The sequence below is a fragment of the Triturus cristatus genome, chromosome 3_2 (genome assembly GCF_964204655.1).
Source record: "Triturus cristatus chromosome 3_2, aTriCri1.1, whole genome shotgun sequence".
In the NCBI taxonomy this organism is placed as follows: domain Eukaryota; kingdom Metazoa; phylum Chordata; class Amphibia; order Caudata; family Salamandridae; genus Triturus; species Triturus cristatus.
Window position 1 is genome coordinate 927578991 of NC_140584.1, and position 16137 is coordinate 927595127.

Sequence of the window (16137 nt, forward strand, 5' to 3'; positions counted from 1 at the left end):
GGAATGAATTGACCCATCTTTAGTTAGTTGAGGGGACTGTAATATTCAAAGTGTTGTCTTCGACAGAAAAAGTAGTACTTTGGTTGGTGCGAAAATTATAATTTCTAAATAGGCTTAAGTTACATACAAAGAAAGGAACTCCCAACGCGAGCAGCACATCTTCCCTGCTTGCCCCTCCTCAGCTTCATGTAAAGCTTCTAGAACTAAACACATTCACGTTCCATCTTACATCATGCACTTCAGCACAAGCAAGAAGAAAAAGAAAGACACACTTACACTGAAGGAAAAAGGGCTTGTGGCTCACACCTACAATACAGTGTAACAAAACACAGATGTACTAAAAATCCTCAGGAAAATATTATAACAGATCAGAAAAACTCCTTCCCAAAACGATCCTAACAATGCATGTAGATCTATCCGCTCACTGACACGGGCGGCATGGGTCAGAGACCTTTTCAAGGTGATGTGCTTCTACTAAATATCATTTAGCATTCTTTTATTGGAGGCTCCATTCCCTTTGTCAGCGATCACAAAAAAATTCTGTACTTTGCACAAATATTGAGGAAGTCTCGTCAAAGGAAATATTGATGTCCCCTTTTTGAATGTCATTAGAAACTTAGCAGCATTTTGCATTTATTGCAATCTCTCAGATAAGAGGGCTTTCCAATGGTTTTACTATTTTTATTTCCAACTGTGATTAAATTGGGACCCAGATTAAAGAAGTGTGTGTGTGTGTGTGTGAGAGTGTTAAACAGAGGAAGCACAAATCCTTCGAAGTTCACCTGGAAACAGAAGTTCCCCCATCAAGGACAAACATCTGCATTGCATGAATGTTAATATCTCCCTATCCTTGGGATCCTGGCATATGTATTCAAAGTGAGAAAGGTTTAACTTAAAAAAATAGATCATATGCATAATTTTCTGCGTTTCTTATTTCATGATTAAGTGTAATTGGACAACATTTTTTCAATTAAAAACTGAAAGACTGTGAAACAATAATATGGGCGCTGTAAGTGTCCAAGTAGCTACATTGTCTCAGATATTTTCTTTTCTTCTCTATGGAGCAAGGATCTTTGACCAGATCTTTTCCCTTTGTAGTAACAATTTCCTCTTAAAAAATTATTTCTGAAGTAGTATTTTCTTCCCTTGACTTCTAGTCCTAAAACCTCTTATTTCAGACCTTTTTGTAAAGTTAGGTATGTGTTTTTTCTGAAGGGGAGTTTCCCCCTTTGCTTTTTCTTTGATACCGCTTCTTGACATTTGATCATCTTATGCCCAATTGAGAATCAATTTAGAATGGTAACTAAATGACCGAAGAATACGTGTAGAGGCCCCTATTGGGTAGACCAGTCTGGGACCTGCTTTAATTCTTCAACACTGTAGGCAATGTGTAGCTTATGTTTCCGAATTTATACAGCAGCTAATAGATACCTTGGACATGCTCTAAGATGAATGGACCCAGACTTCACACCGGTGGTGGAGGGTTCCCAGGATGCTAAATGGGAAACCAGGAACTGTTCTATGGTGAGAGGACTTTTCTATCCCCCCAACCCCTCAAAAAAAAAACAAATCTTTTGAAACCCGTATTGCAGGGTTTGGGGTCGATGAGAAAATTGCTAAGATATTTTCAACTTGGGCATGAGGCACTTTCACTGGAGAATAGGGAGGAACGTACCAGCTGTCTGACACCTTTTGAGAAGTTATTCACATTTTATGAGTCTGAGACATCTGGTTAAAGATAATATAGATTTAGAACATAACGTCTCACAAACTGAAGCACACAGAGTGCCGATACTAAAGAGTATGTGAGATGGAGGGGGAAGCATTGCATGTATGGTGGACCTGACAGGAATTGGAAATCTACGCGAAAGAGGTTGTACGCCATATTAAAGATAAGATTCCTGATACCTAGTCCTTGGTGACTGTCTTGAGAATATGACCAGGTTCTTTGGCATGCCTGAAACTTACAACTCCTATGTTATGAGCTGCCAAACCAGAAATAGAACTTAATTGGAAGAAGACCAGACCTCCCAATACTCTCAGTTGGTCTAGACAGTTATGGTCAATCTTAGAGATGGAATTTCTGACACATGATTTGAGAAATTATAGTTTTAATCCCATTTGGAAACCTTTCATTGACGATTTACAAAATGACACCTAGGATTTGGCTTGACCCGGAGCTCTGAGGAGGCGGAATATATATTGGGAACTTGTATGAACCCCAATATAGGCCTAGGTAGTTGCATGACTTTTTACCTACATTTGTCCTATCTTGCTCTACATGACGGCTCTGGTGCTGACCTTTTACCTAGTTAGGTGCCGAATAAATGTTGTGTGGTTTTCTTCTAAAACTAGCCTAATTTATTATGCATGAGGATTCTAAGTATCAAAGCAGGATTACCATCTTCTGCATAATAACTCTGTACAAAAGTCACCACTATCGTCCTCCTTGGCCGACAGACCCACAGTACCATGACACATCTGGGTAGAACGCCAGAGGGTAAATTTTGGATATATAAGTATCACATCTTCGCTGGGCAAACCAGATGAGAAGCTTCTATGATGACACAAGACGCTGAAGTCCATGCACGCAGACTTTAAAGCACGCAGTGGTCTGACATCCCTTGCGGGGTGTCCAACTCGAGACCAAGGCGGGATCCTTCATTCTCTCCCATCAGGTAGGCTCCTTCCTAGGGGGATGCTCGGCTATACACCTGCATACATGCTAGGTACACTTAGGTACATTAGTTAGGGCTTGCATCTTAGGAGTACTCCTGATTACTGCCATGCATCTATATGCCTGCATATATTCATTGTTTCAGCACCATGGTAGGAATCCTACCTTTTATTTACTCTGTTGGTGCATATAACCGTTACATCTGTTTCTGTCTATTGCTTGTTGCAGCACACGTATTTTATACCAGAATGATGCTGGTTCAATAAATACTTATTGAAAATGTCCCCACAGTTTATTTTGTATATCTCTGAGACCAAGTGAGCACGAGTGAATGAGCGAAAAGTAATGTATTGTTTCCACGATTCTTGAGGGGTCAGAGTTGTCATGTTCGATAGTGGCCAGAAACGATTCGCTCCTTGGTAAGGTTGTGGGGCTTATAGTGGCACTGTGAGCTAGCTGGTCTACTGACTAACATATCCTCTGGGGGTGTCTAGAATCAGTCTGGACACCAATCCCTTCGTTTATGTTGTCTAAACCCGCAGATCCTATATAGATTTGTAGGAACCACACAACAGAACCAAACATGCTCATACAGATTTGAGGGCGTGTTGGACCTTATGTCATAGATATAGCATGACCGTGTTCTATGTGTGGGTGATTTAATATTGATTATTGTGAATGGGGTTCCATTGGGTGTGGGGTGAGGATATGCGGGGGGTTTCAGCTGTACATCAAGGGACTGCTGTTGGTTGTTGTGAAGAAAAAGGTATAACTATAAACAACTTACATTTTCATGGAAAACTAAAAGACTGAGTTTATAGTTTTTAGATATTCTTACTAAGTTGCATAAGTTTGATTATGAAACAAAAGTCCAGCGATACTATGAAGGAGGTTGAAGTTTAGAGGTGGAACCATTCTGAGGACTAATTTGGACATTCAATGAAATGCAAGAAACGTTTTGAGACAGAGTCCCTACATAGCAAGAGGATGAACAGTGGTATTTCTCATTCTGCGATTTTGTTGATTCCCCCTCTTAGTGACTGTGCAGTGTGTGTTCTTTCTGAAGGGCACCTCGTCTGCTAATTGCGTTTTCTGCATCAGGGACGAAGTTTGATTCTGCATTCCATTTTTCAGGATCTGGGAACCAGGAGCAGGTGTGGGAATTCAGAGGAGAAGTGGGACTCTAACACTTTAGGCAATTTTTTGAGTCCGTTGTTTCTCAGTTTGCCTGTGATACTATCTAAATGAGTGGTTTGTAACCTGGGGTCTGTGGATCCCTGAAGATGCGACACCTACTCAGGGGATCCGCAACCATTTAAATAATGTTCAGTATATGTGATGGACTTTGAAATTAAAAGCTAAAAATTACGATTGTGTCTTTAGCTTGATTTGTGGGGCCAGTTCAAGTACAGCAAACTGTAGCGTCAACAACTAATGGCCTCATTTAAAACACTAGGATGGACCGACAAAAAAGAGCATATAAAAGGCAAAGCAATATCCTGGAGCCTGTCATATCACTTTGTCTTTCAGAAATAATTCCAAATTTTGAAACGCTTCAACATTCTCATTGGTATTGAAATTTAGATTTTTGTTTATTTTTAGCCTGTGTATGAAACAAAATATTTAATAATGTATGCATTTGTTTAATGTATACTTGTCTCCGTAGTTTTGGGTATTTAAGGTTCAGATCGTAGAAATTACTTAAGTGGGGGTTCTCCGGTCTCTAGTAGTTATTCATTGGGTCCACAGAAGTCCAAAGGTTAAGAATGGATGATCTAGACCTTCCTCTGTCATAAGAACTGCACCAGGACATCCTTTTAGACTTGATCTCTTCTCCAGAACATCTGGAGAGATCCTACACCAGAGCCATTTAGATGTAAATGCTTCGAAATCATTGACGGTAAAAGTATGCCCTCTGAGCCTTCTATGGCGTGAATTTGAATGGATTTACTAGAACTTTTTTCGATAAAAAGATTGATAAGAGGAAGTGCCGGGAAGAGAGATTGCTGTAATCCCTTGTACATTTGTGTTTGAGGCCTATGATTTCCTTCTTCCAGAATGCACATATCAACCATTACTGCACACGGGTAACGTTCTCCTCAGTTATCCCTTTTCACTATGTCAGTGAGCTAAGATTTGTTCGTTGATTCAGTCTATCCTTATGTTAGAAGACCTTTGCCAACCTTACGGATTAAGCGCAGTCTCCTCAAAATTAATGGGTCCTCTTTGAGCTAAAGTAGAAGTAAAATATTCAGATCCTTCTTTGAAGGTGGTCTTTATTCAAATTCTTCTTTGAAGGTGGTCTTCCCCGTGTCAGATGGTAGTGGGGGTGGGTGGCATGAAGGCAGGTATTGATTTTTCGTTGAGGGGAAGTGTTGGAAACCCACTCCCACACTAGAAGGGGTGGTGGTGGTCTTCCGGACACACTGTGGTAGCTTGGCTCGAGTGGTCAGGAATCAGGCTCCGTGCTAAGCATACAACATACCCAAACAATAACCATGCGTGCATCCGTTCCAAAAACGACTCTACACCGTAAAAATTATGAAAATAACTTTCTTTATCTGCTTTTTCTCTTAGTTGCTGATTGGAGAAAATAAATAACAATCACAATATACAAACTTTTTAGAAAGTGCAGGACAAATAAATACTGGCTTAATGATTCAATAAATAGGGGTGATCATAAATACTGAAGGCATAAATAAAAGTGCAATACAGACAGGCAATTAAATATTCTGAGGCAATAAATACTGTAACCAATAAATATTGTGCATCAATAAATACTGTGGACCAATAAATACAGTGGAACAATAAATAGGTTAAATACAATAAATACAGTGCCCCTAATAAATACTCAAAAGCTGACAGTGACACTCATGGATTCAGATCACTTTTGAATTCCTAAGGGCTGATTTGGCACAGGCACAGCTTGTGGGGATGTGGAAGGCTTGGGGGTGTCTACTCCCTGGCTTGGTCAAGGCTGAGGCCTAAACTGAGGTAGATAAAGGGGGAAAATACCAGAGACCTGGCTCTCTCTCTCCACACAACTTCTCTAGATTAGTCCCAGTTCACCCCTGGCACAGTCAGGTTGGTTCCAGCACCTCCCTAGCCCCTTAGAGCAGTCTCTCAGGTCTCCACAGGGCCTTAGGCGCCCTCTACTCCACTTACTGCCCTTTTTCTGATGCTCCGACGCCGCTGGAGTCGTATCGATGCCGTGAGGCGGTTCCGGTTCGATGTCGGCGTCCTCGGCACAATGTCAGTTCTTTGACGACACCGGCAGGCGGATCCGGTCTCGATGTCAGCGGCCTCGGTTCGATCTCGACCTCCGATTCGATGGCGTCGGGCAGTCTTACTCGATGTCGACTTCGGGCGGCTCCGGTCCGATGGCGACCTCGGCTTCGATGACGTCGGCCGGCCTTGCCTCGATGTCGACTTCCGGCGGCTCCGGAGTGCGATCCTCACTCCCGACCTCCGGTGCTCCTCACAGGTTTCCGGCGACTCCGGAGTGCGACCTCCACTCCCGACCTCCGGCACGATTCTCACAGGTTCCGGCGACTCCGGAGTGCGATCCTCACTCCCGACCTCCGTTACCCTTCACCTCGGTCTCCGACGACTCCGGAGGGCGGACTTCACTCCTCCGATGACGCCGCTCACTCGACCTCGGGTGACTTCCTCCTCGACCTCTGGTATTCCTCACGACCTCTGACGGCGCCCTTTCTCGACCTCTGGCGGCTCCGGGTACGACGTCTGCTTTTCCAGTCAGCGCCGCTTCTCCACCTCGGGCTCCAGGTCTTAGGCTACTCGACGTCGGACTTCAGGGAAACCAGCTTCCAGGTCAGGATCTTGCTGTTCTCTTGTTTCTAAGGCCTGTTCCTGCTGTCCAGGTCCTCAGGATGGTTTTTCTGACTTCTTCCCACACAGGGCTCTAGGCTGGGCTCCGTCAGTAGGGACTAGTATCAAGGGTGGGTTTATGGACCCCACTCCAGGCACAAGTTTCCACCCCTGCTGCTTCACTCCTTCCTCCTTCACGTTTTTGCTGCTCACTCCTCACCAGTCAGGTGCCAACTGCCAGCTCCAACTGCCAACTCTCTCTCTTAGCTTCCCAACATTCTAAACCGCCTCCAACTGTCACAGGGTTCTGGAATGTTCTGGAAGGTGCTAGCAGGTTCCAGTGGATGCTGGTGATGTCACAGGTGGCCACCATTTTGTGCTCCAGGCCCTCAGACAGAAGTTTCAGGGGTAGGTAAAATGGCTCCCTGAATCTGCAGCAACACTAAAAAGTCTGGTGGTTCCCAAAAAGGAAAAATTCAAACAGGGTTTGAGGCAAAAGTGGGACAAAATAAATAATGATGAGGAGGGACCACCCAAAGGGCTGACAGGTCTAACAGGAAGGGTATCTCTAGTATGGTGAGGGTGGGTGTCGGGAGGCTAGGTTTTTTAAAGAACATTTTGTTTTAAATGCATGGTTATGGCGGCCCCATTACTCCTCTGCCCTTGCATATATCTTGGAAGCAGGGGCAGATGATTTAGGGGTGCCACATACAATATTAAATTGCAGGCAGATAAATTGCGAGCAGATTAGCTCCTGATTTTTTTTAATCACTCGTCGTGATCCAGCTCACCTTTTGTCTCTAGAAAGCAGAGTTGCCTTTCGAAAGTCCAGTTTTTAAATGAAGACACACTTTAAAATATCGGCTTTCTTAGTATTCAGGGGTCAACATTTCAAGTTCGTTCATTCTGTTCATCTCGGTGTTCCGATTTGAATGACATCTGGATTTTTTCCCTGTTTTACCAGTAATCCGAGAAATGCAGTTTTTCTGTTTTGCAATTAGCGCTCCTGGGTTTAGGTCAAGAAGTTTTGCCATGTAAAAGGTGGTGGTATAGGTCATCGGAAGACAGTTAGGAATTTGAAAATAATCGGTGTCCCCAGTGGTTTTCCATTCATAAAGGCACCCTTCCTTCTGGAGTTGTTGGGTACATTATTGCCGCATAGGTAGTCTGGCAACTATGGCCAAAGTTAGATACTTCTTTTGCATCTTTCTGATGGCTGGAATTAGACTCATTCTGGACTTGGCACTCGAATGGCATGCCCCAGGATACAAGCAGTCGAACTTGGGTTATATTTGGACTCCATGTACACTTGAATAGTTTCTAGTCCTATCGCTCTTGTGACCCGAGACATTTTGCTCTGGTTAATTTTCTGAAGGTTGGCTACTGTTGTAACCACCTCAATGTGATGTGCTGTACTTCCTCCTTGCTGACAATAAAGCTTTGCGGATGAGCTAGAATGCAAGTATTATCTATACAATTAAGTTGCATATATGCTTTTCAAAGCTCAGGTAATATTTCCCAGCTGGCGTGATGTATGAAACCGGCACCCAGTAAAGATTTTTTGGGGGTGAATTGGGCACTTCCCTGCATATTATGTGTTTGGTCAAAGCGTACCTGTTCTTAATGAACTAAATGATTGATATTTGTTTTGTTTTATTCCAGGGTCCACACATTGCCTCTGTGACGCTAGCTGCTTACGAGTGTAACTCTGTTAATTTCCCGGAACCTCCCTACCCAGATGAAATCATATGCCCGCCGACTGAAGGGACGGAAGGGGCCATCACTCTCTGGACCATCATCTCGAAGGTTCGACTGGAAGCCTGTATGTGGGTAAGGCAGAGTTTGTTCTTCCAGGGATGCACATCCACCTTAAGATACGATATTGTCTGCTGTAGCACTCTGTGTCCTTGTCAAGAGTTCATTTTTAGGCCCTTAAAACGATTTAGCCGAATCTAGGAGGCACGTTGAATGTTTTCTTGTTTTCCAAAGCGTTAGTTGCATCAAACTTGTGAGGTAGAGGCACACATTAAGAATTGTAGGTCCGATTCTAGGGCCTTGCGCAGAGCAGGAGCAAGCGAGGCCCCTCTAAGTTCTAACAGGCCAGGAAGTGACATCATAGGAAGTGACATCAATTGATCATTAAGTTTCTGGCATTATTGAAGCAGCTTGCTAAAAGCAACTTGCCTAGTATGGATATCACTAAAATGGCTTAAACTATAAATAATAATCCTAGTAAAATAAGTACATACATGTTAAAGCTGTATTAAGCAGAAATACTCTACATTAATCAAACTAGGTGAAAAGACTGGACCTAGGTCTCTCCAAAACTGATATGATTACACTAGTTTCCAATAATTATTTCCAGACTAGTGCATGATTAAAATTCCAAGACTGATTTACCCAGAGCTATACAGCAGCACTTAAAGTAACTCCCCAGCCCCCCTTTACTCGAGTCAAGTTCAGATAAAGCATTTGCATTACAGCAGACATAAGTGATTTAACACAAAAGGTTACATGCTAGATTGGGTGAGTGACCTGCAAGTGCCGCATCAAACAGAATGCACAAATTGCAAAAGATAAGGAGACGGCGCAAATGTCATCTACATTCGGCATATAATTATTATATTAGCAGCAGAATGACCAAAGGCTGAACTACACTTACACACTAAGTGCCTAAATACAGCTAGTAATTTCAAACTCCATTTTTAAGAGGTACAAAGACGTGACATAACTTAAATATACAGAAGAGATGGCTAAAAAGGGACAAAAGTTTGTGGCCAGGGAAAATGACTGCCAAAAGCTACACTGGGAGCCAATCGCCTAGCAGACAAGTAGTATATTCAAGCAACAAAATAAAAGGGCTTACAACTGTAGACCATGTTTACATCTATATGGAAAGGAAATGTAGCAGTATGATATAGGTAGGATGGGGGTGGTACATGACTTACAAAATAAAGTTAAATTATTACAAGAGATTTACTGTCTAAACATTTAAAATCAAATGTCCCTAAAACCTGAGAAGAGATCTGCCAAATTGCAAGGGGACCAGGAACATGCCGTACAACTCCTCTTTAGCCCAAGAATAATAACCAAACTGCGCCTGCTCTCAGATAAATCCATAGGATCTTGGTTAAAGTGATAATTCAAATCAAGAAGCTTTCATCCACAAGTCACGCCCCATGCAACCATACCAAACATCGTTTAACTCGAGAGCAACGGACCCTCGCTTTCACATATGATTAAGACCGAACCCTGGTCGAAACGAGTCATGTGGTATGCTCTGTGGTAGGCTATGCTTGCAGGAATTAAAATCTGTTTTTAACTACTCTTGACTGGATGGGCATGTTCTTCACGCAGCACACAGGCGTGTGGTACCTGATGAATGTTGAGGTGGTGATGTCGCCAGCAAGCCCCGAGCTGAGAGGCTGGGCGTCCTTTCGTCAACCTCATTTGAATTTACATGTAAAGGGTTGCCCGCCGGCTGCAGTCAAACTGTAAGTGGAAGATTTGGCTGGTTTGTGCCACTGTCGCAACGGGAGGCACTGCCACAGATGTCACAAGAGGCCTGTTGGCCTAAAAACAAATAAAAGTGGACACTGGTAACAAACCTTGGAAATACGACAGAGCATCTTTTGTAACAAGATCGCAGAGGAGCAGTGCTGTCAAGGTAAATTAAGATAATTTTTATCGCCCTGCACAACATGGAATCGGTCCTTTTAAAGCAATAAAGGTGACAGATGTTCTTATTTACCCACTGTGGCAACTGAAGTTTAAAGAGAAGGATGAAATGTGGAACCTTTGCAAAGCATTATGGACAATGAAGACCAGTTACAGTGATGTTACTGGGGCTTTGAGCACAATCAGCTTGAACATAATTAACTAAACGCATTAGCGATGGATTAGTCAGAGCATTGTTGCAAAGAAGTGTGTTTCAGCCCCGAATTGAAAGAAATGGAATACCAAAATAAATCGGATGACACTGCTTTAAGGTCCTCTTCCCATTAGGAGTCCTGCTTCACTTTCTGAGAACTATGTGTATTTGAACTTGAGAGCAACGGACCCTCGCTTTCACATATGATTAAGACTGAACCCTGGTCGAATCTCATCATGTGGTATGCTCTGTGGTAGGCTATGCCTGCTGGAATTAAAATTAGTTTTTAACTACTCCTGACTGGATGGGCTTGTTCTTCATGCAGCACACATGTGTGTGGTAGCTGATTGATATATATAAATATCAACTCCTTCGTTTTAAAGAAAGATTGTGCCGAGCCCAAAAATCAGTTTTAAATGTAGTTTATTTAATTTTCCATCATGGCAATCAATGCCCCGACACGTTCCGGAGCGTCCGCTCCTTTGTCACGGGTCAGTATGACATTTGTTTCAAACAGTAACATATAGTGCAGTGCTGTGATAAACAATAAGAAAGGACTACATTGTTACGTCAAATGTTTAGGCAAAAGCGGCATCCATTTTAAAGTGGCAAAGTATTACTGTTTTGTTATGCTAGTAACCAAGATACAGACCCGTTCTTGGATCTAACCATTTCACAATTAGATATTAAACCTTTTACAACTGACATATTATCAGTGACAGTTTTTGGTAAATATCAAAAAAATCAATAAAAATCAAATTCAGTTCTGCCCCCGTAAGCTATGATTTGTCCAATCACAATTATTATATAAAATACATTAACAATTAAGCCCAAGTGGGCACATGGTAACACAGCATATTACTTTTGAAATTCTTCATATTTGCTCTTTTGCTTTTCCTCATAGCAAGGTATTAACTCCGTCTCTTGTAGAATAAAAAACACAAGTGCATCAATAAGTGAAAATCCATAAAATACAAATACCCTACCTAAAATCTACACTCTAGGAAGACAGACAATCCAGAACCAGTAATATTTACTACTATCTATATTCAACCTAGATGTACAAACAGCTCTTCATCTTTATTCATACCTTCCGGATGCATAGTTTGATAATTAGCCTGGACTCTAAGCGTCGCAATTCGCGCACCCTATCTCCTCCCCTCTCAGAGATGGGAATTCTGTCTAGGGCACAGTACCGCAGTACACTTACATATTTGTTATGGCACTCCTTGAAGTGGCGAGGTATTGCATGTCCTTATTAGCGATAGCCCTCATGTGTTTCAAGACACTCCTCTTTACTGGATGGATTGTACTGCCAATTTAAATTAGCGGACACGGACAGATCAAGGCATATACGCAGAAATCCGATTTGCATGTCAGATATTTTAGGATTTTAAATGGTTTCTGTGTTTTAGACAATTGTATCTGTTTGCATTTGATACTATGGTGACATGCCTTGCAAGATTTGCATGTATAAAAACCTTGTATTGTCATTTGTACTTTTGTATAGCATATCCTTCAGAGCAGTACACCTACGGAAAGTAATCTGGGGATTTTAACCCATACAGTTGGCTAGAGTATCATCTGTACCTAATACATTTAAAAAGGTTTTAAGGGATTTCCTTAGTCCCTCTGCTTGATTGCTGAATGACTTTATGAAACGTATTGGTTCATCCTCCTTTTTGGCCTCATCTTTAATTTTCAATAAATCCTTTCTCAACTTTAAGTTTATCACTTGCCTGTTTGATCACTTTCTGGGAATAGCCACTCTCGGCAAACCTGTCTTTCATAATCATCATTCACTTTTCGAAGGCTAGGTCAGAGCTGCAATTACGTCTTGCCCTTAATAACTCTCCATAAGGTATACTGTTTATGAGGTTAGTAGGGTGACCGCTCTCAGTGTGTAGTAGGCTATTGCCGGCTGTTTTTTTTACAAAACAATTTACTTTCTAACCGGTTTTCCCTCACTTCTACTTCCACATCAAGGAATTCAATCATTTTCCTGTTCATTGTGCATGTGAATTTTAAATTTTGATTGTCATTTAGGGATTCTACAAAATTCAAAGTTTCCTTCTCATTCCCTTTCCATACACAAAATACATCATCGATGTACCGTGCCTAGAGGACGACATGGTGATTAAAGGCCTCGATGTTATTGGCCACCTGCTCCTCCCACCAGTCAAGGTAGAGACCTGCGTAGCTGGGGGCGAAGCAGGTTCCCATAGCCGTTCCCTGGTTTTGACAGTAGATCACATGATCAAACATTAAAAAGTTATTTGTCAAACAGCTATGCATCATATTAAGTAACTTCTCTGTATGCATGAGGTAAGATATTTCACGGTCCTTCAGGAAATATCTGCATGCCTCCAACCCCAATTCATGGGGTATACAGGTATACATACTGTATACAAACTGTTTACATCAAGTGTTACTATTAACATATCCTGTTCCCAAACAACATTATCAATTTGTCTTAAAAAGTCCCCTGTGTCCTGTACATATGAGGGTAAAGCCTCTACAAATGGTCTTAAAAAATAATCAATGTATTTTGATGTGTTTTCATACATGCTCCCAATCGAGGAAACAATCGGTCTGCCAGGGGCATTTATGTTGTTTTTATGGATTTTGGGCAGTAGATACAGTGCAGACAGTTTAGGAAACTTGCAATACAAAAACATAAACTCATCCTTTGTTAACAGTTTGTCATCCTTCCATTTTTCTAGTTTTACTTTGTAACTATCATTGCTGGCCTTATAGCTTCTTCTGTCACTTTTTCTATAACTTTCAATATCATTGAGTTGTCTTTTCCCTTCCTCCCGATACATTTTGAGTGGCCAATCAACAACATTACCACCCTTATCTGACTTTTTTATATCTATGTTGGTGTTGTCTTGCAATTCTTTTATTGCTGTCTGTTGTCCCTGGGTAAGATTACAGTGTGAGTGGATTTATTATTTTGCCAACTTTTTGAACTCTTTTTTTTAACCCCTTTCTCAAATACCTCAATCGAGTCATTGTATAGTTGGGGTAAAAATATAGATTTGGGCTTAAAGCCACTGCCACTGGCTTGGTCAATCAGTACATTTTCGTGTGCTAAACTTATTATTGGGTTATCTACCCAGTCAGCTGCCCCCTCAAGTTCACGCTAAGTATGCAGGGTATCTATATCTCCATTAGTACGGTTGACTTCTTTACTAGGTACTCTTATTACTTTTTGTTTTCCTCTACTGTCATGCCATTTTTAAAGTTTTTATTTCCTATGTGAAATAAAATAAGTCTTTCCTACTTTCCGTGTAATCAAATCTTTTTGTTGGACAAAAGGTTAGCCCCAAGGATAAAACATTTACTTGATCATCAGATAATAAAATACCTAAAAACAGTACCTAGTAAAGAAGTCAACCTTACCATTGGAGATATACCATTGGGGACGGCGTTCCCCGAAACGTGTAACTGGCAATAAAAACTTTACACTTGGAATGACCTGAGAGAGCGTATTATTTGGACTTGTGGTGAATATATATATATATATATCTCCCATATTAATTAGTATTTATAATTTAATTATTTTGATTGACGTATTATTTTCTTAAGTGTATTGAATAGTTAACATTTACATATGCCTTCTGTATAATCACATTTATGTTGTAATATGAGTGATTATAATCGAGACCCATAAGCATGTAGTCAAATACTTGTTATTTATATAATGACCTATATACAATTTAAGCATAAATAGGAGTGTATACATTTTAACCATAAGCAATATATAAATGTAAGCATAAATTAGTATATGTATTTTTATTCATAAGTAATACGTGTATTTGTACAACAGAGATGCACATATCTGAATACATGCATATAATCAACATATACATGCTTACAAATGCACATATCTGCACAATTGCTGTCTTGTACATACTCTTTTTGTACACTTGTATTTTGAATATGGTGGTCATGTAGGGAAAAGCCAGATCTTGAGTAATCTTCTGAAGATAAGAAGGTTATCTGTGGATCTTATATTTGGGTTAATAAATTCCATAGTTTTGCTGCTTGAACAGAGAAAGATCTTCCACCCATGATTTTATTTCTGGTATGCTGGGATTCTAAGGCATTCTGAGGCAGTAAGTACACAAAACAGTGCTGGATGGAATGCTTGAATTAATCTCAGCCACTGGTAATAACTCAGAGCTGCATCCCAATCCATCGTTATTTTGCACACTATGCCACCTCAGTCTGGACTCCGTTATATGCACATCAGTCTTGACCCGGCTCCAGTAGGAACAACTCAGCCCAAACTGCGAAACCAGGTCCTCCCTGAACCGGAACACAAACAACCCAAGACCAGTTTTGCTCTAGTTATGGGCTCATCAGCCGGGTACAGTCTGGTTCCAGTGACCGTGTGCATGGGACGTATGCCTGGCCATACCCGTTCCACTTAGGGTGACACATCTAGTTTAGAAAACAGTTATGGATGGAATGCTTGATTAAATCTCAGCCACTGATAATCACTCATGCCACATCCCAATCCCATCGTTATTTTGTAGACTATGCCGCCTCAGTATCAAGTCAGTGGAAATCTGGGGCGGCGTTTTCTTTGTTATATGTATTTTGTTATTTGTGTTCTGATGGAAAGTGGTTCTGTTCCATGTGAGTGATACAAAGCAGCATGAAAATGGATCTTCTGGCTACTGGTGACCAATGTAGGGCCCTTAAGGCAGAGGAGATGTGGGGTTGTGGCTTTATATGTAGGAGTAGCCTGACAGAAGAGTTTTGAATTTGTTGTAGTCTTTTCATAGTTGATAGAGGTGATACATGGTTGAGGCTATTGGTGTAATCAAGGTTAGACACTATAAGAGAGATAGTGGCCTGAATCTTTTGTGGAAATGCTAGTTGGGGAAAGATTTGTCGTAGAGTTTTCATTGTAATGAAGCTCGATCTTGCTAATTTGTCCACTTGGGCATTCATTTATAGCTTAGAGTCCATGGTAATTTCATGGTTTCTTACTTCCTTGAATACTTTTGGGTGCAGACCCAGATCGTCAGGTTAGGCAGAGAGTGGCTCATAATGTTTCCAATCACCACAGGTGAGTATTTCAGTTTTGGATGCATTAAATTGGAGGTGTCTCCATGTCATCCACTGATCAACGGCTCTGAGGCATCCTTTGATTGTAGAGTTTGCAATGTTTTGGGCGTTTTCCGGTCTAAAGGGATATTTGTGTTATCTGCCTTGTTATAGGAGGTGAGTTGAAATGCATTGATCTTTGCCAGTAATGCATTTATGTAGATGTTGAAATGCATGGGTGAGATGGTAGACCCTTGAGGCACCCTTACTTTTATGATGTATAGTTTGGATGAGAAAGGAGGAGTATAGATGACATCTGTTCGGAAAGTAGGATGTGATCTATTCAAGAGCAGTATCCTCTAGTCCAGCTTTGCAGGGTCTTTGGATTAGAGTTTCATGACCAACTGTGTCGAAGGCAGCTGAAAGGTTCAAGAGTAGTAGTTTTGACTCCATTGTGGTCTACTGTGTTATTAAGGTCAAACCAGATGGCGATTCAGGCCTCTTCCTGGACAAAAACCTGTTTGCAAGTTGGAAAGTGTTGAGTTATCTTCAATAAACAGAGACCTCCGGGTGAATGCTGCTCCTCCTATTAGTTTGCTGAGGAATGTTCTTTTGCAATATGTCTGTAGTTTGGGTCTTGAGGGTACAGGTTTGTTTTCTTCAATAATTGGCGTATGTATATCTTTTTTAAGTCTTTGTG

General features: G+C 41.3%; 1 protein-coding gene across 6 annotated transcripts in view; it reads left to right on the forward strand.

Annotated features, from left to right (window-relative positions):
* Positions 1–16137, forward strand: part of VMP1 (vacuole membrane protein 1) — an 810872-nt gene that overhangs the window by 388005 nt on the left and 406730 nt on the right. For all 6 annotated transcript variants that reach the window (XM_085649403.1, XM_085649406.1, XM_085649404.1 and 3 more), the window contains one exon: positions 8168–8335. In XM_085649403.1, coding sequence (XP_085505529.1) covers positions 8168–8335 — 168 coding nt within the window. The remainder of the gene's footprint in view (positions 1–8167; positions 8336–16137) is intronic.